This window comes from Bombina bombina, chromosome 5 (assembly GCF_027579735.1).
Source record: "Bombina bombina isolate aBomBom1 chromosome 5, aBomBom1.pri, whole genome shotgun sequence".
NCBI lineage: Eukaryota > Metazoa > Chordata > Amphibia > Anura > Bombinatoridae > Bombina > Bombina bombina.
The window spans coordinates 22,076,704-22,103,508 of NC_069503.1; the positions used below are offsets into that span (position 1 = coordinate 22,076,704).

General features: G+C 38.6%; 1 protein-coding gene across 1 annotated transcript in view; it reads right to left on the reverse strand.

Moving 5' to 3' along the window:
* Positions 1 to 13,277: 13,277 nt before the first annotated feature.
* LOC128659710 (gastrula zinc finger protein XlCGF52.1) overlaps positions 13,278 to 26,805 on the reverse strand; it is a 138,691-nt gene continuing 125,163 nt past the window's right edge. Inside the window, exon 3 of the mRNA XM_053713281.1 lies at positions 13,278 to 15,613. Within this exon, the coding sequence (XP_053569256.1) occupies positions 14,412 to 15,613 (1,202 nt within the window). The 3' untranslated portion in view covers positions 13,278 to 14,411. The remainder of the gene's footprint in view (positions 15,614 to 26,805) is intronic.

Consider the following 26,805-nt stretch of genomic DNA (forward strand, 5'->3'; position numbering starts at 1 on the left):
TGCCCAAATACTTCGGGGCAAACCAGAGATAGATCTCTCGACAGAACGCCAAGCTTCCTCGTTACGGGTCCAGATCCAGGGATCCGGGAGCGGTTCTGATAGATGCTTTGACAGCACCTTGGACCTTCGGGATGGCTTATGTGTTTCCACCCTTCCCGATGCTTCCTCGATTGATTGCCAGAATCAAACAGGAGAGAGCATCAGTGATTCTAATAGCGCCTGCATGGCCACGCAGGACTTGGTATGCAGATCTAGTGGACATGTCATCCTGTCCACCTTGGTCTCTACCTCTGAAACAGGACCTTCTGATCCAGGGTCCCTTCAAACATCAAAATCTAATTTCTCTGAAGCTGACTGCTTGGAAATTGAACGCTTGATTTTATCAAAACGTGGTTTTTCTGAGTCAGTTATTGATACCTTAATACAGGCTAGGAAGCCTGTTACCAGAAAGATTTACCATAAGATATGGCGCAAATACTTATATTGGTGCGAATCCAAGAGTTACTCATGGAGTAAGGTTAGGATTCCGAGGATATTGTCTTTTCTACAAGAAGGTTTAGAAAAGGGTTTATCCGCTAGTTCCTTAAAGGGACAGATTTCAGCTCTGTCCATTCTTTTACACAAACGTCTGTCAGAAGTTCCGGACGTTCAAGTTTTTTGTCAGGCTTTAGCTAGGATCAAGCCTGTGTTTAAAACTGTTGCTCCACCATGGAGTTTGAACTTAGTTCTTAATGTTTTACAGGGTGTTCCGTTTGAACCCCTCCATTCCATTGATATCAAGCTGTTATCTTGGAAAGTTCTGTTTTTAATGGCGATTTCCTCGGCTCGAAGAGTCTCTGAGTTATCTGCCTTACATTGTGATTCTCCTTATCTGATTTTTCATTCAGACAAGGTAGTTCTGCGTACTAAACCTGGGTTCCTACCTAAGGTGGTCACTAACAGGAATATCAATCAAGAGATTGTTGTTCCATCTTTGTGTCCTAATCCTTCTTCGAAGAAGGAACGTCTGCTACACAATCTAGATGTAGTCCGTGCCCTGAAATTTTATCTACAGGCAACTAAGGATTTTCGACAAACGTCTTCCCTGTTTGTCGTTTATTCTGGTCAGAGGAGAGGTCAAAAAGCTTCGGCTACCTCTCTCTCTTTTTGGCTTCGTAGCATAATACGGTTAGCCTATGAGACTGCTGGACAGCAGCCTCCTGAAAGAATTACAGCACATTCTACTAGAGCTGTGGCTTCCACTTGGGCCTTTAAGAATGAGGCTTCTGTTGAACAGATTTGCAAGGCTGCAACTTGGTCTTCTCTTCATACTTTTTCCAAATTTTACAAATTTGACACTTTTGCTTCTTCGGAGGCTGTTTTTGGGAGAAAGGTTCTTCAGGCAGTGGTTCCTTCCGTATAAAGAGCCTGCCTGTCCCTCCCGTCATCCGTGTACTTTAGCTTTGGTATTGGTATCCCAGAAGTAATGATGACCCGTGGACTGACCACACTTAACAGGAGAAAACAAAATTTATGCTTACCTGATAAATTCCTTTCTCCTGTAGTGTGGTCAGTCCACGGCCCGCCCTGTTTTTTATGGCAGGTAAAAAAAAATTAGAATTATACTCCAGTCACCACTACACCCTTTGGCTTCTCCTTTCTCGTTGGTCCTTGGTCGAATGACTGGAGGTGACGTAGAGGGGAGGAGCTATGTAGCAGCTCTGCTGGGTGAATCCTCTTGCACTTCCTGTTGGGGAGGAGTTAATATCCCAGAAGTAATGATGACCCGTGGACTGACCACACTACAGGAGAAAGGAATTTATCAGGTAAGCATAAATTTTGTTTTCTTTGGGTTTAGTACTTTAGTCCCAGGTATATAATAGGTTACTTTTACACAATACCTGACCTCTAACGGTACTTAATACTTTAGTATGGGAACTATCTCATTCTCTTCCTCGTGATATACTAAACCATCCAATCCAATAAATGTCCATGTCGGGGCAACATCAAGGACTGGTAACTGGATATTTGTCTCACCAATCTTATACTAAAGTGGCAATCACCAGCACTTACTAAATAAAATGATAAATAGAATACCTATTAAAAAAAGTGCCTTCAGCAAACTAGGCGCCCTCTGGGCTGTTGCGCCCTGTGTATGAGACATGTTGGCAAGAAGTTCTGCTGAATAGCTAATAGTAAGTTGCTAACATTTTTGGATATCCTAACATGGTAAAAAACAAACACAAATCCGTTATAGCCTGCCCTGCTTCCACCCACCCCCGGAAAAGTAAAAACATAGTCATCTGCTCCTGCTGTGAAGCTGAGTTACTTCCCATCCTGAAAGTGAAACGATCGATGTCCCCAACAGTAGACCCGTGCAGGGCAGCAGATGATGATGGCAGCTTGAAGTTGAAATTCTTCACGATCCCTGTGCTCCAGTCCAGATAACAAGGGGCAGCAGACGACTTCAACCAACTTCCCACCAGTACCTCGCTGAGTCGCAGTCTATGCAGCTCCCTTGTGCATGAGCAGGGAGTTAATCAGCACCGGTCACGTTCTCCTGGTGCTGTCAATCACCAGAAGAACATGACCGGCTCTGACTGGCTCCCTCGCTAGGAGGCATGAAGAAGGCTGCCTCCTATTGGTCCCAATTTCCGGTGCTGATATGTAGACACCAAATACGGCTTTTCCTATTACCCATGTAGCGCAATGGAGAGAAGCGGTCCTGTACGCTACCTCTTCATAGAGTTACATGGAAAGGGGGGGGGGGGGGATTGTGATTTTTTTTTTTTTTATTACATTTTAATTTTATCTTTGGCCCCATATGGTAGGGGAGGCACCCGTCCCTGGGTACAGCATGCTATTTTAATAGACTTTTCCAGTTATTTATATTTTGAAAATTTGCATTGTCTTAACTGTGACTGGCCCCATTTCAGCAAATCAAATTAGTTTTTGAAAGGAACAAGAAAGTCATAATTCAACTTCCATCATTCAGATAGAAATTGCACTTTTATTATTTACTTCATTCTTTTGGTATCCTTTGTTGAAGAGCATACCTAAGTAGGATGTGCACGCGTGTTTCTTGAGCACCAACAGCTGAGTTGGCAGTATTGATAACTTGCTTTTTGTGTAACATTAGTATGGTAAATTATTTCTATTTTTACAACACAGTAGTGAGTAGAGAAGAGATTGTGTATCATTCTAACTGCTTAGTAACTGGCACTGTGCCACAAAATTGTGTGAGCAATGTGTGTGTGTGCGCGTGTGTAGTGTGTGTGTGTGTCAGTGAGCAGACTATAGTGTTTGTGTGTGTGAGTGTGTACGTGTGTACATGCGTAGTATGTCTGTCAGTGAGCATAGTGTAGTGTGTGTGTCAGTGAGCAGTGTAGTGTGTGTGAGTGTGTCAGTGAGCAGAGTGTGTGTACGCGCGCGTAGTGTGTCTGTCAGTGAGCAGAGTGTAGTGTGTGTCAGTGAACAGAGTGTGTATGTGTGCGTGCGTAGTGTGTGTGTCAGTGAGCAGAGTGTGTGTGCGTAGTGTGTGTGTCAGTAAGCAGAGTGTGTGCACACACACGTGTAGTGTGTGTCAGAGAGCAGTGTGTGTGTCAGTGAGCAGAGAGTGTGTGTGCGCATGTGTAGTGTGTGTCAGTGAGCAGAGTGTGTGTGTGTGTGTGTATGAGCGTGTAGTGTGTGTCAGTGAGCAGAGTGTGTGTGCGCGTGTAGAGTGTGCGTGTCAGTAAACAGAATGTGTGTGTGTGCATGCGCATAGTCTGTGTGTCAGTGAGTAAAGTGTGTGTGAGCAGAGTGTGTGTCAGTGAGCAGTGTGTGGTGTGTGTGTCAGTGACCAGAGTATGTGCAAGCGTGTAGTCTGTGTCAACGAGCAGTGTGTGCATGTAGTGTGTGTGTCAGTGAGCAGAGTGTGTGTGTGTCACCGAGCAGAGTGTGTGTGCACGCGTGTGTCAGCAAACAGAGTGTATGTGTGTGTGCGCATGCAGTGTGTGTGTGTGTGCGCATGCAGTGTGTGTGTCAGTGAGCAGAGAGTGTGTATACGTGTAGTGTGTGCGCATGCGCATGTTGTGTGTGTCAGTAAAAAGAATGTGTGTGTGTGTGTGTGTGTGTGTGTGTGCGCGCGCGCGCGCGTGTAGTGTGTGTCAGTGAGCAGAGTGTGTAGTGTGTGTGTGCATGCGTCAGTGAGCAGTGTGTGTGTGCGTGTCTAGTGTGTTTGTCATTGAGCAGAGTGTGTGTGCGTATGTGTAGTGTTTGTCATTGAGCAGAGTGTGTGTGCGTATGTGTAGTGTGTGTCAGTGAGCAGAGTGTGTGTGCGTATGTGTAGTGTGTGTCAGTGAGCAGAGTGTGTGTGCGTATGTGTAGTGTGTGTCAGTGAGCAGAGTGTGTGTGCGTGTGTAGTGTGTGTGTGTCAGTGAGCAGAATATGTGTGTGTGCACATGTAGTGTGTGTGTCAGTGAGCAGAGTGTAGTGTGTGTGTCACTGAGAAGAATTTTTGTGTGCGCACGGGTAGAATGTGTGTGTGTCAGTAAACAGAATGTGTGTGTGTGTCAGTGAGCAGAGTGTGTGTGCGTGGAGTGTGTTTGTCAGTGAGCAGAGTGTGTGTGTGCGCGTACGTGTAGTGTGTGTCAGTGAGCAGAGTGTGTGTGTGTGTCTCAGTGAGCAGAGTGTGTGCGTGTGTCTGAGCAGAATGTGTGTGTGTGTCAGTGAGCAGTGTGTGCGTGTAGTCTGTGTGTGTCAGTGAGCAGAATGTGTGTGTGCGCTCGTGTAGTGTGTGTGTGTGTGTGTGTCAGTAAACAGAATGTGTGTGTGTGCGCACGCGTGTAATGTGTGTCAGTAAACAGAATGTGTGCTTGTCAGAAAACAGAGTGTGTCTGTGTGAGCGTGTGTAGTGTGTCAGTAAGCAGAATGTGTGTGTGCACGTATATAGTGTGTGTGCCAGTGACCAGAATGTGTGTGTGCGTGCGCGTGTAGTGTAAGTGTCAGTGAGCAGAATGTGTGTGTGTGCGCATGTAGTGTGTGTGTCAGCGAGCAGAATGTGTGCGTGTGTGTCAGTGAGCAGAATGTGTGTGTGTCAGTGAGCAGAGTGTGTGTGTATGCATGTAGTGTGAGTCAGTGAGCAGAATGTGTGTGTGTGTGTGTGTGTGTGTGTGCGTGCGTGCGTGCGCGTGTAGTGTATGTGTCAGTGAGCACAGTGTGTGTGTGTGTGTGCGCGAAGTGTGTGTCATTGAGCAGAGTGTGTGTATGTGCGCTCGCGTGTAGTGCGTGTCAGTGAGCATATATCTTTTCTAAAAATACATAAACATATAATGCTATGTGAAGAGCATTGAAATGACAAATATGTACAGTAAATACATAGTTAAAACCTTTATAAAAATACATATTGCATGCATTTTTTTTGAAGTTTTCATCTACTTAACTGCAAAAGGCTCAAATGCACTTGTATATACATTATATGTGTGTACATATGTATTTATGTTTATATATATATATATATGTCTGTAAATACATATGTACACATAGACATATTTATATACATACATATAGATATTTAGACATGTATATATGTATCTTAATGTTAAAGCCCTTTGCAGCCTTATAACTTGTGTGCAATATTTTTTTAAAGAATTTTTAGACAGTGTTATGTGTGTAACTGTACTGTGTAATGTATTGTTATTAGATAGTGTTATTATAAGTGTAACTGTACTGTGTAATGTATTGTTATTAGATAGTGTTATTATAAGTGTAACTGTACTGTGTAAGGTATATTTATTAGATAGTGTTATTATAAGTGTAACTGTACTGTGTAAGGTATATTTATTAGATAGTGTTATTATAAGTGTAACTGTACCGTGTAATGTATATTTATTAGATAGTGTTATTATAAGTGTAACTGTACCGTGTAAGGTATATTTATTAGATAGTGTTATTATAAGTGTAACTGTACTGTGTATAAGGTATATTTATTAGACAGTGTTATTTTAAGTGTAACTGTACTGTGTAAGGTATATTTATTAGATAGTGTTATTATAAGTGTAACTGTAATGTGTAAGGTAGGTTTATTAGACAGTGTTATTATAAGTGTAACTGTACTGTGTAATGTATATTTATTAGATAGTGTTATTATAAGTGTTACTGTACTGAGTAAGGTATATTAATTAGATAGTGTTATTATAAGTGTAACTGTACTGTGTAAGGTATATTTATTAGATAGTGGTATTGTAAGTGTAACTGTACTGTGTAAGGTATATTTATTAGATAGTGTTATTATAAGTGTAACTGTACTGTGTAAGTTATATTTATTAGATAGTGTTATTATAAGTGTAACTGTACTGTGTAAGGTATATTTATTAGATAGTGTTATTATAAGTGTAACTGTACTGTGTAAGGTATATTTATTAGATAGTGTTATTATAAGTGTAACTGTACCGTGTAAGGTATATTTATTAGATAGTATTATTATAAGTGTAACTGTACCGTGTAAGGTATCTTTATTATATAGTGTTATTATAAGTGTAACTGTACCGTGTAATGTATATTTATTAGATAGTGTTATTATAAGTGTAACTGTACCGTGTAAGGTATATTTATTAGATAGTATTATTATAAGTGTAACTTTACCGTGTAATGTATATTTATTAGATAGTATTATTATAAGTGTAACTGTACTATGTAATGTATATTTATTATTAGATAGTGTTATTATAAGTGTAACTATACTGTGTAAGGTATATTTATTAGATAGTGTTATAATAAGTGTAACTGTACTGTGTAATGTATATTTATTAGATAGTATTATAAGTGTAACTGTACTGTGTAAGGTATATTTATTAGATAGTATTATAAGTGTAACTGTACTGTGTAAGGTATATTTATTAGATAGTATTATTATTAGTGTAACTGTACTGTGTAAGGTATATTTATTAGATAGTGTTATTATAAGTGTAACTGTACTGTGTAATGTATATTTATTAGATAGTGGTATTGTAAGTGTAACTGTACTGTGTAAGGTATACTTATTAGATAGTGTTATTATAAGTGTAACTGTACTGTATAAGGTATATTTATTAGATAGTATTATTATAAGTGTAACTGTACTGTGTAATGTATATTTATTAGATAGTGTTATTATAAGTGTAACTGTACTGTGTAAGGTATATTTATTAGATAGTGTTATTATAAGTGTAACTGTACTGTGTAAGGTATATTTATTAGATAGTGTTATTATAAGTGTAACTGTACTGTATAAGGTATATTTATTAGATAGTATTATTATAAGTGTAACTGTACTGTGTAATGTATATTTATTGGATAGTGTTATTATAAGTGTAACTGTACTGTGTAAGGTATATTTATTAGATAGTGTTATTATAAGTGTAACTGTACTGTATAAGGTATATTTATTAAATAGTGTTATTATAAGTGTAACTGTACTGTGTAATGTATATTTATTAGACAGTTATTATAAGTGTAACTGTACTGTGTAATGTATATTTATTAGACAGTGTTATTATAAGTGTAACTGTACTGTGTAAGGTATATTTATTAGATAGTGTTATTATAAGTGTAACTGTACTGTGTAAGGTATATTTATTAGATAGTGTTATTATAAGTGTAACTGTACTGTATAAGGTATATTTATTAAATAGTGTTATTATAAGTGTAACTGTACTGTGTAATGTATATTTATTAGATAGTGTTATTATAAGTGTAACTGTATTGTGTAAGGTATATTTATTAGATAGTGTTATTATAAGTGTAACTGTACTGTGTAATGTATTGTTATTAGATAGTGTTATTATAAGTGTAACTGTACTGTGTAAGGTATATTTATTAGATAGTGTTATTATAAGTAACTGTGCTGTGTAATGTATATTTATAAGATGGTGTTATTATAAGTGTAACTGTACTGTGTAATGTATTGTTATTAGATAGTGTTATTAGTGTAACTGTACTGTGTAAGGTATATTTATTAGATAGTGTTATTATAAGTGTAACTGTACTGTGTAAGGTATATTTATTAGATAGTGTTATTATAAGTGTAACTGTACTGTGTAATGTATATTTATTAGATAGCGTTATTATAAATGTAACTGTACTGTGTAAGGTATATTTATTAGATAGTGTTATTATAAGTGTAACTGTACTGTGTAAGGTATATTTATTAGATAGTGTTATTATAAGTGTAACTGTGCTGTGTAATGTATATTTATAAGATAGTGTTATTATAAGTGTAACTGTACTGTGTAATGTATTGTTATTAGATAGTGTTATTATTAGTGTAACTGTACTGTGTAAGGTATATTTATTAGATAGTGTTATTATAAGTGTAACTGTACTGTGTAATGTATATTTATTAGATAGTGTTATTATAAGTTTAACTGTACTGTGTAAGGTATATTTATTAGATAGTGTTATTATAAGTGTAACTGTACCGTGTAATGTATATTTATTAGATAGTGTTATTATAAGTGTAACTGTACCGTGTAAGGTATATTTATTAGATAGTGTTATTATAAGTGTAACTGTACCGTGTAATGTATATTTATTAGATAGTGTTATTATAAGTGTAACTGTACTGTGTAAGGAATATTTATTAGATAGTGTTATTATAAGTGTAACTGTACTGTGTAAGATATTTATTAGATAGTGTTATCATAAGTGTAACTGTACTGTGTAATGTATAGTTATTAGATAGTGTTATTATAAGTGTAACTGTACTGTGTAATGTATATTTATTAGACAGTGTAATTATAAGTGTAACTGTACTGTGTAAGGTATATTTATTAGATAGCGTTATTATAAATGTAACTGTACTGTATAAGGTATATTTATTAAATAGTGTTATTATAAGTGTAACTGTACTGTGTAATGTATATTTATTAGACAGTGTTATTATAAGTGTAACTGTACTGTGTAATGTATATTTATTAGACAGTGTTATTATAAGTGTAACTGTACTGTGTAATGTATATTTATTAGATAGTGTTATTATAAGTGTAACTGTACTGTGTAATGTATATTTATTAGATAGTGTAATTATAAGTGTAACTGTACTGTGTAAGGTATATTTATTAGATAGTGTTATTATAAGTGTAACTGTACTGTGTAATGTATATTTATTAGATAGTGTTATTATAAGTGTTACTGTACTGTGTAAGGTATATTTATTAGACAGTGTTATTATAAGTGTAACTGTACTGTGTAAGGTATATTTATTAGATAGTGTAATTATAAGTGTAACTGTACTGTGTAAGGTATATTTATTAGATAGTGTTATTATAAGTGTAACTGTACTGTATAAGGTATATTTATTAGATAGTATTATTATAAGTGTAACTGTACTGTGTAATGTATATTTATTGGATAGTGTTATTATAAGTGTAACTGTACTGTGTAAGGTATATTTATTAGATAGTGTTATTATAAGTGTAACTGTACTGTGTAAGGTATATTTATTAGATAGTGTTATTATAAGTGTAACTGTACTGTATAAGGTATATTTATTAAATAGTGTTATTATAAGTGTAACTGTACTGTGTAATGTATATTTATTAGACAGTTATTATAAGTGTAACTGTACTGTGTAATGTATATTTATTAGACAGTGTTATTATAAGTGTAACTGTACTGTGTAAGGTATATTTATTAGATAGTGTTATTATAAGTGTAACTGTACTGTGTAAGGTATATTTATTAGATAGTGTTATTATAAGTGTAACTGTACTGTATAAGGTATATTTATTAAATAGTGTTATTATAAGTGTAACTGTACTGTGTAATGTATATTTATTAGACAGTGTTATTATAAGTGTAACTGTACTGTGTAATGTATATTTATTAGATAGTGTTATTATAAGTGTAACTGTACTGTGTAATGTATATTTATTAGATAGTGTTATTATAAGTGTAACTGTACTGTGTAAGGTATATTTATTAGATAGTGTTATTATAAGTGTAACTGTATTGTGTAAGGTATATTTATTAGATAGTGTTATTATAAGTGTAACTGTACTGTGTAATGTATTGTTATTAGATAGTGTTATTATAAGTGTAACTGTACTGTGTAAGGTATATTTATTAGATAGTGTTATTATAAGTGTAACTGTATTGTGTAAGGTATATTTATTAGATAGTGTTATTATAAGTGTAACTGTACTGTGTAATGTATTGTTATTAGATAGTGTTATTATAAGTGTAACTGTACTGTGTAAGGTATATTTATTAGATAGTGTTATTATAAGTAACTGTGCTGTGTAATGTATATTTATAAGATGGTGTTATTATAAGTGTAACTGTACTGTGTAATGTATATTTATTAGATAGTGTTATTATAAGTTTAACTGTACTGTGTAAGGTATATTTATTAGATAGTGTTATTATAAGTGTAACTGTACCGTGTTAGGTATATTTATTAGATAGTGTTATTATAAGTGTAACTGTACCGTGTAATGTATATTTATTAGATAGTGTTATTATAAGTGTAACTGTACTGTGTAAGGAATATTTATTAGATAGTGTTATTATAAGTGTAACTGTACTGTGTAAGGTATATTTATTAGATAGTGTTATTATAAGTGTAACTGTACTGTGTAAGGTATATTTATTAGATAGTGTTATCATAAGTGTAACTGTACTGTGTAATGTATAGTTATTAGATAGTGTTATTATAAGTGTAACTGTACTGTGTAATGTATATTTATTAGACAGTGTAATTATAAGTGTAACTGTACTGTGTAAGGTATATTTATTAGATAGCGTTATTATAAATTAACTGTACTGTGTAAGGTATATTTATTAGATAGTGTTATTATAAGTGTAACTGTACTGTATAAGGTATATTTATTAAATAGTGTTATTATAAGTGTAACTGTACTGTGTAATGTATATTTATTAGACAGTGTTATTATAAGTGTAACTGTACTGTGTAATGTATATTTATTAGACAGTGTTATTATAAGTGTAACTGTACTGTGTAATGTATATTTATTAGATAGTGTTATTATAAGTGTAACTGTACTGTGTAATGTATATTTATTAGATAGTGTAATTATAAGTGTAACTGTACTGTGTAAGGTATATTTATTAGATAGTGTTATTATAAGTGTAACTGTACTGTGTAATGTATATTTATTAGATAGTGTTATTATAAGTGTTACTGTACTGTGTAAGGTATATTTATTAGACAGTGTTATTATAAGTGTAACTGTACTGTGTAAGGTATATTTATTAGATAGTGTTATTATAAGTGTAACTGTACTGTGTAAGGAATATTTATTAGATAGTGTTATTATAAGTGTAACTGTACTGTGTAATGTATATTTATTAGATAGTGTAATTATAAGTGTAACTGTACTGTGTAAGGTATATTTATTAGATAGTGTTATTATAAGTGTAACTGTACTGTGTAAGGTATATTTATTAGATAGTGTAATTATAAGTGTAACTGTACTGTGTAAGGTATATTTATTAGATAGTGTTATTATAAGTGTAACTGTACTGTGTAAGGTATATTTATTAGATAGTGTTATTATAAGTGTAACTGTACTGTGTAAGGTATATTTATTAGATAGTGTAATTATAAGTGTAACTGTACTGTGTAAGGTATATTTATTAGATAGTGTTATTATAAGTGTAACTGTACTGTGTAAGGTATATTTATTAGTTGGTGTTATTATAAGTGTAACTGTAATGTATATTTATTAGATAGTGTTATAAGTGTAACTGTACTGTGTAATATATATTTATTAGATAGTGTTATTATAAGTGTAACTGTACTGTGTAATGTATATTTATTAGATAGTGTTATTATAAGTGTAATAGTGCACAAGCAGGGAGGGGTGAGGTCCTGCCTATGTGCTGTGTGCCACATTTGCAGGAGGGCGCATATATGACGTAGCTGGAATCACAGGAAGCTATCTAGGCAAGGGTTGCCGCTCAGGAGATCCACTGCTACAAGACACCACAACGGGGATTCCTTTATACAGCCAGCTGGTTTGCTGATTGAATACCAGCCTGCTTCTAATAGGCACAAGAGAGTGCCTTTACGTTTGTGAGTACCCTGTATCTTGTCCAGTTTGGTTTTTGTGGTATCCATTGACCTACACATGTGGCGCCTCTGTTTTTGTTTTGATTACAGTTATTATAAGTGTAACTGTACTGTGTAATGTATATTTATTAGATAGTGTTATTATAAGTGTAACTGTACTGTGTAAGGTATATTTATTAGATAGTGTTATTATAAGTGTAACTGTACTGTGTAAAGTATATTTATTAGATAGTGTTATTATAAGTGTAACTGTACTGTGTAAGGTATATTTATTGGATACTGTTATTATAAGTGTAACTGTACTGTGTAAGGTATATTTATTAGATAGTGTTATTATAAGTGTAACTGTACTGTGTAATGTATATTTATTAGATAGTGTTATTATAAGTGTAACTGTACTGTGTAAGGTATATTTATTAGATAGCGTTATTATAAGTGTAACTGTACTGTGTAAGGTATATTTATTAGATAGCGTTATTATAAGTGTAACTGTACTGTATAAGGTATATTTATTAGATAGTGTTATTATAAGTGTAACTGTACTGTGTAAGCTATATTTATTAGATGGTGTTATTATAAGTGTAACTGTACTGTGTAAGGTATATTTATTAGATAGTGTTATAAGTGTAACTGTACTGTGTAAGGTATATTTATTAGATAGTGTTATTATAAGTCTAACTGTACTGTGTAAGGTATATTTATTATATAGGGGGGTCATAAGATCCTTAACACTGTAATAAATATTTACATTTCTATACCTCAATGCGTATGTAAAGTGGGATTCTTAAATGGCATTAGAAATATGTTTGAGAATATTAGGTTAATACTGGTAGGGCCCTATATCATATTTTCCCTTTTCCCAGCAGTTTCTGGATATACGCGCAGTACTGGGCTTTTGGTTTTGGACAGTATAGAGATGTGGCAATTAGGAGTTTTGTAGCCAGACAGATATTGTGTTTTTAAGATATACCATTTCCACATAGTTGTTCCTTAAAAGTAAAAACACAGAATAAAGACTTAACTTTTTGAAAAGATTTTCCACAGCAACTACCATTTTTTTAGTTATTCCATGAGCTCTGTGTGTTTTGTGTTTATTTTGTCTTCCTTCAATACTGCAAACATCTAGCAGCAAGGTTTGACAGAGTTAAATGTTCACATGAGACAATGAGTTTTATAGGAACACACAAAAGTAATTTATGTAACCGACAGTTTCATTATCAATTTAACTATAAATACAAAAGACAAATTTGTTTAGTTTTTTTCAAGTTTAGTGAAGCTTTTTCGCATAAGATATCATTTATTCATACAGCAATGTACTGAAGATATCCCGATGCTGAAAAAAAATGGTTATCTATATGTATTATTATAGCATGATCAAAATAAAACATGTTAAACTATGGTACCAAAACATAAAATGTGCCTAACTATTGGGCATGAAAAAGTCACCCAGGACTCTGGTACACAAAGAGTTCATCCAATAAGATCAGATGACCAACATTTCATTTGATCCAAAATTAGTTCATCTTTCCAGTTTTTTTTCATTCTCTGTGCGATTATCAGATCACATATCCTGTCTCTTGCAATATGAGGCTCCTTGCACTCAAGATATAACATACACGTCCCCTTTAGCAAGTCTGATCTCTTACAAAAATTAAGCTCACATTTAGGTCAAATTACCAATTTAATTTCAATTGTTTAACTATTTTAAAGTCTGAACATGATTCTGCTGTTGTATGTCATGTGCTAAACTATCACTCATTTGATTAATGTGCTGTTATGAGAAAAGCTTTAGCCAAATGCTGTGCGCACAACAGGTTTCGCATGTCAGTGACTTTAGACCATTTTGTAAAGCATTTCCCCACAATCTGTATGAATATTAGCAGCATGTAAAACTAGTGTCTGTACATATGAATGTTTTCTCTCATGTAAACTTAATTCATACCGCCAAGCACTGACGTATTAGAACCCATGATAACAGATAAGGGGTTCGTCCATATGATCGGGGGAGGAGACCAATGGTGCAGATACAGGTCTGATCATTCAGGTGGTGAAGCCTGGTCAGCGGGTGATCTTGTAATCTTGGTGGTCTAATCAGAGGTTTGGGTATTTCATGGCAGGGTTTGGCCAGTTTAAGATTTGAGTGTAACAAGGACATACATGGGAGAGTATTAGAGTAAAGAGAGATGTATTATATAATACATTAAAATAATCAGGAGCACTTGTGGTGGTGGTGGTGGATTAGGAGATCTGATGTTTGTTTAAAACTTTTCCCATACTTCTGTGAACATAAAAGGTTTCTCACCTAAACAAATTTAATGATAACTTAGTAGATTTTGTTTAAATATTTTCTGCAGTATAATTTCCTAGTAATCATACTAATCTATCTTAAACTTTGTACGTCTGTATGGTTCCTCCCAATCTTAATACACAAATGAGATCTCAGATGACTCTTCCGTGTATAACTTTTGCCACACTCTGTACAAGGGAACGGTTTCCCCCCTGTGTAAATACACCCATGACACTTGAGATTGCTCTTTCGTGTAAAACTTTTTCCACACTCTGTACACGTGAAAGGTTTCTCCCCTGTGTGAGCCCTTTGATGATATATCAGATTACTTCTTTGTGTAAAACTTTTCCCACACTCCATGCAAACAAATGGTTTTCCACCCTTATGAATACACTCGTGAGATTTGAGATAACTTTTTCGAGTAAAACTTTTCCCGCACTCTGTACATGTAAAAGGTCTTTCCCCTGTGTGAGTCCTCTCATGAATTATCAGACTAATTCGTTGTATAAAACTTTTCCCACATTCTGTACAACTGAATGGTTTTTCTCCTGTGTGAATACGCATGTGATAATAGAGATGACTTTTTTGTGTAAAGCTTTTCAAACACTCTTTACAAGTAAATGGTTTTTCCAATTTGTGACTCTGCAAATGAGATTTCAGATGACTCTTTACTGGAAAAGTTTCTCCACACTCTACACATATGAAAGGCGTCTCCTCTCCATGAACTCGTTGATGGCTTACAAGAGCCGGCTTCTGTTTAAACCGTTTCCCACACTCTGAGCATGCATATGGTTTCTCACCTGTGTGGGTCCTTCCATGAATCATGAGATTACGCTTTTCTGGAAAACTTTTCCCACATTCTGTGCAGGTGAATGGCTTCTCCCCAGTGTGGGTCCGTTCATGAGATATCAGATTAGATTTTTGTGTGAAACATTTCCCACACTCTTTGCAGGTATGCAGATTCTCTCCTGAATGAAGCTTTTGGTGTTTCAAGAGACACGCCTTACGTGAAAAAGTTTTTTCACAATCTGTACACTTAAAAGACCTTTCCTCCGTGTCAGTTATTTGCTCAGACTGAGGAGTCTCTGTTTCTATAAAACTTTTTGAACTTTCATAAAAAGTGGAAGGTTTATCATCTGTGGGAATTATTTCGTGAGCTATGGGATGATCTTTTTCTTCATGTTTAAGGTCTTTGCATTGCCCAAGTTCCATCAGTTGATCATCATCTTGAATTGTCTGCTGGGACGTTTTCAGTGCTGCTGTATGGGTTGGAAGTGAAGTCTTTGAGCTATCATCTACAAAGTAGAAAAAATACAATAAAAATATAAATATATATAGCATTTTCAGTATGGGAAAAACAGAATTTATGCTTACCTGATAAATTACTTTCTCCAACGGTGTGTCCGGTCCACGGCGTCATCCATTACTTGTGGGAAATGTTCTCCCCCACAGGGAAAGGCAAGGAGAGCACACAGCAAGAGCTGTCCATATAGCTCCCCCTCTGGCTCCGCCCCCCAGTCATTCGACCGACGGTTAGGAGAAAAAGGAGAAACCATAGGGTGCCGTGGTGACTGTAGTGTATAAAGAAAATTTTTTCAACCTGATTAAGGAACCAGGGCGGGCCGTGGACCGGACACACCGTTGGAGAAAGTAATTTATCAGGTAAGAATAAATTCTGTTTTCTCCAACATTGGTGTGTCCGGTCCACGGCGTCATCCATTACTTGTGGGAACCAATACCAAAGCTTTAGGACACGGATGAAGGGAGGGAGCAAATCAGGTTACCTAAACGGAAGGCACCACGGCTTGCAAAACCTTTCTCCCAAAAATAGCCTCCGAAGAAGCAAAAGTATCAAATTTGTAGAATTTGGCAAAAGTGTGCAGAGAAGACCAAGTCGCTGCCTTACATATCTGGTCAACAGAAGCCTCGTTCTTGTAGGCCCATGTGGAAGCCACAGCCCTAGTAGAGTGAGCTGTGATACGGTCAGGAGGCTGCCGTCCGGCAGTCTCATAAGCCAAGCGGATAATGCTTTTCAGCCAGAAAGAGAGAGAGGTAGCAGTAGCTTTTTGACCTCTCCTCTTACCAGAGTAAACGACAAACAAGGATGAGGTTTGTCTAAAATCTTTTGTTGCTTCTAAATAGAACTTTAAAGCACGAACAACATCTAAATTGTGTAATAAACGTTCCTTCTTTGAAATTGGATTCGGACACAGAGAAGGAACAACTATTTCCTGGTTGATGTTCTTGTTGGAAACAACTTTTGGAAGAAAACCAGGCTTAGTACGCAAAACAACCTTATCTGAATGAAAAACCAGATATGGTGGATTACACTGCAAAGCAGATAATTCAGAAACTCTTCTAGCAGAAGAAATAGCAACCAAAAACAGAACTTTCCAAGATAATAACTTAATATCTATGGAATGTAAAGGTTCAAACGGAACCCCTTGAAGAACTGAAAGAACTAAATTTAGACTCCAAGGAGCAGTCATGGGTCTGTAAACAGGCTTGATTCTAACCAAAGCCTGAACAAAAGCTTGTACATCTGGCAAAGCTGCCAGTCGTTTGTGCAACAAGACAGATAAAGCAGAAATCTGTCATTTTAGAGAACTAGCTGACAACCCTTTATCCAAACCTTCTTGGAGAAAGGAGAGAATCTTTGGAATTTTAAATTTACTCCAGGAGAATCCTTTGGATTCACACCAACAGATATATTTTTTCCATATTTTATGGTAAATCTTTCTAGTCACAGGTTTTCTGGCTTGGACCAGAGTATCTATCACAGAATTTGAAAACCCACGCTTGGATAAAATCAAGCGTTCAATTTCCAAGCAGTCAGCTGCAGAGAAACTAGATTTGGATGTTCGAATGGACCTTGTACTAGAAGATCCTGTCTCAAAGGTAGCTTCCATGGTGGAGCCGATGACATATTCACCAGGTCTGCATACCAAGTCCTGCGTGGCCACGCAGGGGCTATCAGAATCACCGAGGCCTTCTCCTGTTTGATCCTGGCTATGAGCCTGGGAAGGAGAGGAAACGGTGGAAACACATATGCTAGGTTGAACGACCAAGGCGCCACTAATGCATCCACTAGAGTCGCCTTGGGATCCCTGGATCTGGACCCGTAGCAAGGAATCTTGAAGTTCTGACGGGACGCCATTAGATCCATGTCTGGAATGCCCCATAATTGGGTTAACTGAGCAAAGACCTCCGGATGGAGTTCCCACTCCCCCGGATGGAAAGTCTGACGACTCAAATAGTCCGCCTCCCAGTTGTCTACTCCTGGGATATGAATAGCAGATAGATGGCAGGAGTGATTCTCTGCCCATTGGATTATCTTGGTTACTTCCTTCATCGCTAGGGAACTCTTTGTTCCCCCCTGATGATTGATGTACGCAACAGTCGTTATGTTGTCCGACTGAAATCTTATGAACCTGGCTTCCGCTAGCTGAGGCCAAGCCAGGAGCGCATTGAATATAGCTCTTAGTTCCAAAATGTTTATCGGGAGATGCGACTCTTCCCGCGACCATAGGCCCTGAGCTTTCAGAGAGTCCCAGACCGCGCCCCACCCCAAGAGGCTGGCGTCGGTCGTGACGATGACCCACTCCGATCTGCGGAAACTCATTCCCTGAGACAGGTGATCCTGGGTCAACCACCAGAGAAGTGAGTCCCTGGTTATCTGGTCTACTTGAATTTGGGGAGACAAGTCTGTATAGTCCCCATTCCACTGATTGAGCATGCACAGCTGTAATGGTCTTAGTTGAATTCGAGCAAAAGGAACCACATCCATTGCTGCGACCATTAGTCCTATTACTTCCATGCATTGAGCTATGGAGGGTTGAGGAATAGAGTGAAGAACTCGACAAGCTTTTAGAAGCTTTGTCTTTCTGACTTCTGTGAGAAAGATCTTCATTTCCACAGAATCTATTATTGTTCCCAGAAAAGGAACCCTTGTGGACGGTGACAGTGAACTTTTTTCTATGTTCACCTTTCACCCGTGAGATCTGAGAAAAGCCAACACAATGTCTGTATGAGCTCTCGCTTTGGAAAGAGACGACGCTTGGATTAGGATGTCATCTAGATAAGGTGCTACAGCGATGCCCCTCTGTCTTAGGACCGCTAGAAGGGACCCTAGCACCTTTGTGAAAATTCTGGGAGCGGTGGCTAAACCAAATGGAAGAGCCACAAACTGGTAATGTTTGTCCAGAAAGGCGAACCTCAGGAACTGATGATGAGATTTGTGGATTGGGATATGCAGATACGCATCCTTTAGATCCACGGTAGTCAAAAATTGACCCTGCTGGATTGTCGGTAAGATTGTCCGAATGGTTTCCATCTTGAAGGATGGAACTCTGAGGAACTTGTTTAATATCTTTAAATCCAGAATTGGCCTGAAAGTTCCCTCTTTTTTGGGAACCACAAACAGGTTTGAGTAAAAACCTAGACCTTGTTCCCCGGAGGGGACTGGGTTTATCACTCCCATCTTTGATAGGTCTCTTACACAATGTAAGAATGCCTGTTTCTTTATCTGGTCTGAAGATAAGCGAGACAGGTGGAACCTTCCCTTTGGAGGAAGTCCCTTGAATTCTAACAGGTATCCCTTGGAAACTATCTCTAGTGCCCAGGGATCCAGAACATCTCTTGCCCAAGCCTGAGCGAAGAGAGATAGTTTGCCCCCTACCAGATCCGGTCCCGGATCGGGGGCTACCCTTTCATGCTGTCTTGGTAGCAGCAGCAGGTTTCTTGGTTTGCTTACCCTTGCATGGGCTTCCAAGCAGGTTTGGGCTGGGCCGCGTTTCCTTCTTGTCTAGCGGCAGTGGAGTTATTAGCCGGTCCGTTCCTGAAATTGCGAAAGGAACGAAAATTAGACTTGTTCTTAGCCTTAAAAGGCCTATCCTGTGGGAGGGCATGGCCCTTACCCCCAGTGATGTCTGAAATAATTTCCTTCAATTCCGGCCCAAAAAGGGTCTTACCCTTGAAAGGAATATTCAGTAACTTAGTCTTGGACGACACATCTGCCGACCAGGATTTTAGCCAAAGCGCCCTCCGCGCTATTATAGCAAAACCTGAGTTTTTCGCCGCCAATTTCGTTATTTGAAAGGTGGCATCCAATATAAAAGAATTTGCTAACTTTAATGCGTGAATTCTGTCCATGACTTCTTCATAGGAAGTCTCTTTCTGGAGCGACCTTTCTAGTTCTTCGAACCAAAAGGACGCCGCTGAAGTGACAGTAATAACACACGTAGCTGGTTGAAGGATGAACCCTTGCTGAACAAAAATCTTTTTAAGCAATCCTTCCAATTTTTTATCCATAGGATCTTTGAAAGCGCAGCTGTCCTCTATAGGAATAGTTGTGCGCTTCGCTAGTGTTGAAACAGCTCCCTCAACCTTCGGGACCGTTTGCCATGCGTCCCTTCTAGGGTCTACTATGGGAAACATTTTCTTAAATATAGGAGGTGGGGCAAAGGGTACACCTGGCTTCTCCCACTCCTTTTCCACTATGTTCGCTACCCTCTTAGGTATTGGAAAAGCGTCGTCGTGCACTGGGACCTCTAAAAATTTGTCCAATTTGCACAACTTCTCTGGTACTACCATGGAATCACAGTCATCCAGAGTAGCTAATACCTCCTTAAGCAAAGCGCGGAGATGTTCTAGCTTAAACTTAAATGCCACTATATCAGGTTCTGCCTGTTGAGAAATTTTTCCTGAGTCTGAAATTTCACCCTCAGACAGCCCTTCCCTTACAGCCAATTCCGATTGATGCGAGGGTAAAATAGATATCGTCAGCGTCTGATTGTTCATCCTTTTTATCTGTATTTAAAACTGAACGATCACGCTTTCTCTGAGAAGCTGGCAGTTTGGATAAAAGATTTGCTATAGAATTATCCACTACTGCTGATAATTGTTGCATAGAAATAAGCACTGGCGCGCTAGGTGTCGCCTGCGCGGGCAAAGCTGGTGTAGACACAGAAGGAGAGGATGTAGAGCTATCCCCACTACCTTCATTAGATAAATCATCTTGTGCAACATTATGAAAAATAACAGAGCTGTCCTGATTTTGTTTGGACGCTATGGCGCAATTATCACAAACACTCGAAGGGGGAACCACATTTGTCTCTATACACAGACATGTTAAACAGATTTAGGCAGGCAAACAATGCAATAAAAACGATTTTAATCAAAACCGTTACTGTCTCTTTAAATAATAAAATGACACATTTATTTCTGAATGTTCAAAAAACTATGAAGGCAATATCCGATTTTTCTGAAATTTGGACCCCAGTGTCTTAATGCTTAGAAAGTATTGCACAGCAAATATGGAGACTCTAGCTCTTAAAACAAGCAAACCGGAGCTAAATGTTGGTTTTAACCGCTTTTATACACCACAATCCCAGCTACAGCCTTGCTGCAGCTCTTTACCTTCCTTAGGGGTCACCATTCACAGAAAAAAACCTTTTGAAGTCACTTTCTGAGCCACAGGACCCTCTCACATGAATCTGCATGCACTGCCTTGAAATTCAACTGCGCAGCTGAAGCGCCAAAATGAGGCTTCCTCCCTCAGTACACTAGAGTGAAGGGGCCTTCCTGACTAGATTTAGGTGTCTAAAACAAGCCAGATCAATAAAAAACGTTCCCAAGTGTATGTGAGCTTATAAAATATTTCAAATGGTATAATATTGTAATAAAAACCAATCGATTTTGCCCCTAACAGTGTCTACCAGCATAAAAAACAAAAAGGGGAAGCCTGTTATCTTTTTTTACTGAGGTGAAAGAAAAATAGCTTACCGTTTCCCCTGAGGGGAAAAATGACTGTCATCTAGCATTAGCCTGTGTTGTTAGAAGGAGACTAGTCATGAAGCAGATAAGTCTGCAAACTGTTACCCCCAACTGAAGTTCTCTTGTTTCAACAGTCCTGCGTGGTAACAGAAATGGATTTTAGTTACTTGTGCTAAAATCATAGCCCTCTTAAACAGAAATCTTCATCACTTTTCTGTTATAGAGTAAATAGTACAAGCCAGCACTATTTTAAAATAACAAACTCTTGATAGAAGAATAAAAAACTACAACTAACACCACAAACTCCTCGCCATCCCCGTGGTAGATGCTACTTGTTCAGAGCGGCAAGGAGAATGACTGGGGGGCGGAGCCAGAGGGGGAGCTATATGGACAGCTCTTGCTGTGTGCTCTCCTTGCCTTTCCCTGTGGGGGAGAACATTTCCCACAAGTAATGGATGACGCCGTGGACCGGACACACCAATGTTGGAGAAATATATTTAATCCATCTGCTTTTAAAGAACTGTGGCTATATATATACACACACATATATATATATATATATATATATATATATATATATATATATATATATATATATATATATATATATATATATATATATATATATATATAATTATTCTTTATTTATAAAGCCACAGCAGATTCTACAGCACTGTCCATGGGTACAAAGATAAAAGTACAGTACAATATAAAAGACAACAGACAAAGTTTAACAAACAAATACAAGGGGAATTGAGGGCCCTGTTCCCGTGGGAACTTACAATCTAGATGGGTAGGAGGGTGGTAAACAGGAGGTGGGGACTGCAAAGGTGATAATGATGTTAGTGTGGAGTTAGATGGGGGCAGCAATTAGGCAAGTGGAATTAATTTGTTACTGATTTGGAGATAGGCTTCCATGAACAGAAAGGTCTTTAGGGAGCATTTAAAGGAGGAAAGGTTAAGGGAGAGTCTGACAGCTCTAGGAAGTGCATTCCAGATGGTTGGTCCCGCACGAGAGAAGTCCTGTAGCCTAGCATGGGAAGAGGTGATAGTAGAAGATGCAAGGAGCAGGTCATTGTTGGATCTTAGGGGACGGGCTGGAGTATATTTGTTGATGAGTGAGGACAGGTATGGGGGGGGGCTGCGTTGGTAAGGGCTTTGTAGGTCAGGATAAGAATTTTGAATTTAATTCTGCTGTAGATGGGTAGCCAGTGAAGGGACTCGCAGAGAGGTGAAGCAGATACAGAGCTCGATTAGAGGTGGATTAGCCTAGCAGAGGCATTTAGGATGGATTGAAGATGGGAGAGGCGGGAGAGAGGGAGGCCAGCTAGTAGGTTATTACAGTAGTCAAGTCGGGAGATTACCAGGGAGTGGATTAGCTGTTTAGTAGTTTCAGCACTCAGAAACGGACGAATTTTGGAGATATTGCGTAGGTGGTTGCGACAGGAGGAAGAAAGCAATTGGATGCGGGGTATGAAGGACAGATTGGAGTCAAGTGTAACTCCTAGGCAGCGGACTTGGGGTGATGGGGAGATAGTGGTGTCACCAACAGTGATTGAAAAGTTAGGAACCGGGGTAGAATTAGAGGGGGGTATTACAAGGAGCTCAGTCTTGGACATATTAATTTTTAGGTGGTGAGAGGCTATCCAAGAAGAAATACCAGATAAGCAGACACTGATGTGAGAAAGGACAGAAGGAGAGAGTGAAGGGGTGGATAGGTAGATCTGAGTATCATCAGCATAGAGGTGGTAGTTGAAGCCATAGCTACTGATAAGTTTACCCAGTGAGGATGTATAAATAGAGAAGAGTAGAGGACCCAGAACAGAGCCTTGAGGTACTCCAACAGACAGAGGCAATGGAGAGGAGGAGTTGCCAGCAAAGGAGACAGAAAAGGACCTATTAGAGAGATAAGAGTGGATCCAGGAAAGGGCAGTGTCAGAGAGCTGAGAGTCCATAGGAGAAGGGGATGGTCAACGGTGTCAAAGGCAGCAGACAGATCAAGTAAGATAAGTATTGAGTAGTGGCCGTTTTTTTTAGCAGAAAGAAGATCATTAGTAACCTTGGTGAGGGCAGTCTCAGTTGAGTGTTGGGAACGGAAGCCAGATTGCAAGGGGTCAAGCAGTGAGTTGGAGGACAAGAAGTGGGTTAAGTGATCGAAGACTAGTTTTTCCAGGACTTTTGAAAATAGCGAAAGCAGTTATATGGGGCGGTAGTTTGCAGGAGAATTGGGGTCGAGGGAGGGTTTTTTGAGGATGGGGTAACCTTTGCATGTTTGAAGGAAGATGGGAATTAACCGGTAGTAAGGGATAGGTTGAATATGTGAGTAAGAGCTGGAGTGAGGGTAGAAGACAGAGAAGGTATTAGATGTGAAGGGATAGGGTCAAGTGGGCAGGTAGTGAGGAAGACAATATTGAACTCACTTCATTCTCAGAGGTAGGGGGAAGGTGCTGAGAGTGGTGGAGGGGGTTGCCGGGGGCAGAGATGGTAGGTTGCAGTCTTGTGTTGGGATATTACTATGGATGGTAATTGTTTTGTTGAGAAAGTAGTCTGCCAGGTCTTGAGCACTAAAGGCAGATGAAGGGGTGGTGCAGGTGGATAAAGGAGAGAGTTGAAAATGGAGAAGAGACGTTTAGGGTTTGAGGAGTGAATAGATATAAGAGAAGAGAAGTAGGTTTGCTTGGCTAAGTAAAGGGCAGAGGAGTAAGAATAAAGAGTGAACTTATAGTGGAGGAAATCTGATTCAGAGCGGGATTTCCTCCAGGCACGTTCAGCAGCACAGGAGAATTTTTGCAGGTAGCGTTTTTGCTTAGAGTGTCAGGGTTGGAGCGGACGACGTGGGGTTTTGTACATTTGGGGAGGAGCGAAAGTGTGCAGTGCAGAGAGTATTGTTATAGTGGGTTGTAGCAAGGTCAGGGCAGGATATTGTGGAAGTGTGGGGGATATGTTTTTGAATAAGGTTGGAGAGTTGTAGAGGATCCACAGTGTGCAGATTTCTACAGGTGCGGGGGCGAGGGGGAGAAGTAGGTTTAGCCTGTATATTAAGTTTAAAGGTGAGCAGATGGTGGTCTGAGATGGGACATGGGCGACAGGTGGCGTCAGAGAGAGAGCAGAGGTAAGAGAATACTAGATCAATAGAGTGTCCGTCGCGGTGAGTAGGGAATAGGGTGATATATATATATATATGTCGTTTGTCCTGGATCTGAGATCTCTGCCACTCGGCAGTTGAAAGATTATATTTGTCCTGATGAAGGCCCAACTGAGGGCCAAAACGTCGACCATGTATTAGTGATTCTACTAAATAAAGAAATTATTCATCTTCTAAATAAATCCTGAGAGTGCCCTTCTTCTATATGGATATTTGTGTATATATATATATATATATATATATATATATATATATATATATATATATATATATATATATATATATATTTATCAGTGCTAGATACCAATAGAGCATGTGACAAAAAACATAATTAATGCTTACAAGATAAATTGGTGCCAGAAGAATAAGATAAATGATAGGGGGCCACCCTTAGACAAGAAAAAATGTGCGGGGGCCATGGACTCTCCCTATCCAGAAGGAAAGGAATTTATCTGGTAAGCATAAATTATGTTTTCCTTCCTTAGATAGGGAGAGTCCACGGCTTCATTCCTTACTGTTGGGAAAACTATACTCAAGCTCCAGAGGACACTGAATGAATAACGGGAGGGAACAAAAAGGAAGAGGCGGACCCTATTCTGAGGGCACCACAGCCTGCAAAACTTTTCTCCCGAAAGTTGGTTCACTCGAAGCAAAAACATCAAACTTGTAAAAATTTGTGAAAGTATGTAAAGAGGACCAGGTAGCCGCCTTAAAAATCTGATCCATAGAGGTCTCGTTCTTAAAGGGCTAAGAGGAAGCCACTGCTCTAGTGGAATGAGCAGGAGGATGATGTCCCGCTGTCTCATAAGTTAAGCAGATGACACTCCTTAACCAAAAAGACAGGGAAGTCTTAGTAGCCTTCTGCCCCTTACGCTTCCCTGAATAGACAACAAAGAGGAAGATTGTCTAAACTCCTTAGTAGCCTGAAGATAGAACTTCATGGCGCGAACCACATCCAAATGACGTAGTAAGCGTTCCTTCGATGAAGGATTAGGACACAAGGAAGGTACCACAATCTCTTGATGTTGTGATCCGACACAACCTTAGGAAGAAAACCTAATTTATTAGATAAAACTGCCTTATCTGCAAAAAAAAAAAAAAAAAAAAAAAAAAATCGGATAAGGGAACTCACATTGCAAAGCAGAGATCTCAGAAACTCTGCGCGCAAAGGCAATAGCCAATAAAAAGAGAACCTTCCAATGAGGAGCCCCAGATCTAAACACAGGTCTGATCCTAATCAGAGCTTTAACAAAGGACTGCACGTCTGGAAGCTCAGCCAGTCTCTTGTGCAATAAAACCAACAGGGCTGAAATTTGTCCCCTCAGGGAACTAGCAGAAATGCCCTTCTCCAGCCCATAAGATCCTGGCAACTTTAACTCTGTGCCAGGAAAAAACACGCTCTTCACACCAGAATAAGTAGGTCCTCCACCCTTTGTGGTAGATACCCCGATAACTGGTTTATGAGCTTGAATAAGAGCATCAATGACACTCTCAGAAAAACCACTCTTGGCTAAGACTAAGTGTTCAATCTCCACGCAGTCAGCCTCAGAGAATCTAGATTTTGATGAACAAATGGACCTTGTAAAAGCAGGTCTCTGTGACAAGGTAACTTCCACGGAGGAGATGAGGACATCCACACTAGATCCACAAACCACGTCCTTCGCGGCCACGATGGAGCAATCAGGATTACCGATACCCGCTCCTGCTTGATGCGGTCCACCACTCGAGGAAGAAGTGGTAATGAAGGAAAAAGATATGAGTTTGAACCAGGGTAGCTTGGTATTGAGAAGGGACGCCATGAGATCTATCTCCGGCGTCCCCCACTTGCTGCATATCTCTGCAAACACCTTGGGACGGAGAGACCATTCCCCTGGGTGGAAGGATTGCCTGCTGAGAAAATATGCATCCCAGTTGTCCACACCCGGAATGTGGATAGCTGACAGTGAACAGCTGTGGGCCTCCGCCCACTGCAGAATCTGTGATACTTCCTTCATCGCCAAGAAACTTCTCGTCCCTCCCTGATAGTTCATGTAAGCCACTGAGGATTAGTTGTCTGATTGGAATCTGAAACTGGGACGAACCCAGAAGTGGCCAAGCCTTCAAGGCATTGAAGATTGCCCGTAGTTCCAAAATTGATCGGGAAGGAGGACGACTCCTGAGTCCACAACCCCTGTGCCTTCCTGGCACCCCAAAACGCTCCCCATCCGGATAGGCTTGTGTCCGTAGTCACAATCCCCAGGATGGTCTTAAGAAGCACGTCCCTCGGCACAGATGATCTGGACAGAGCCACCAAGAGAGCGATTCTCTCGACCGGCTGTCTAATACAATCTGTAGAGACAGATCAGAATGATCGCCGTTCAACTGTCTCAGCATGCACAGTTGTAAAGGTCTAAAACAGAACCTGGCAAAAGGAATGATGTCCATGCAGGACACCATGAGACCAATCACCTCCAAACACTGAGCCACAGAAGGAATCAAGGAGGTCCGGAGGGCAAGACATGCCGAAGTTAGCTTGCAACAATTCTGGTTTGTTAGAAATATACTCATGGATATGGAGTCTATTATAGT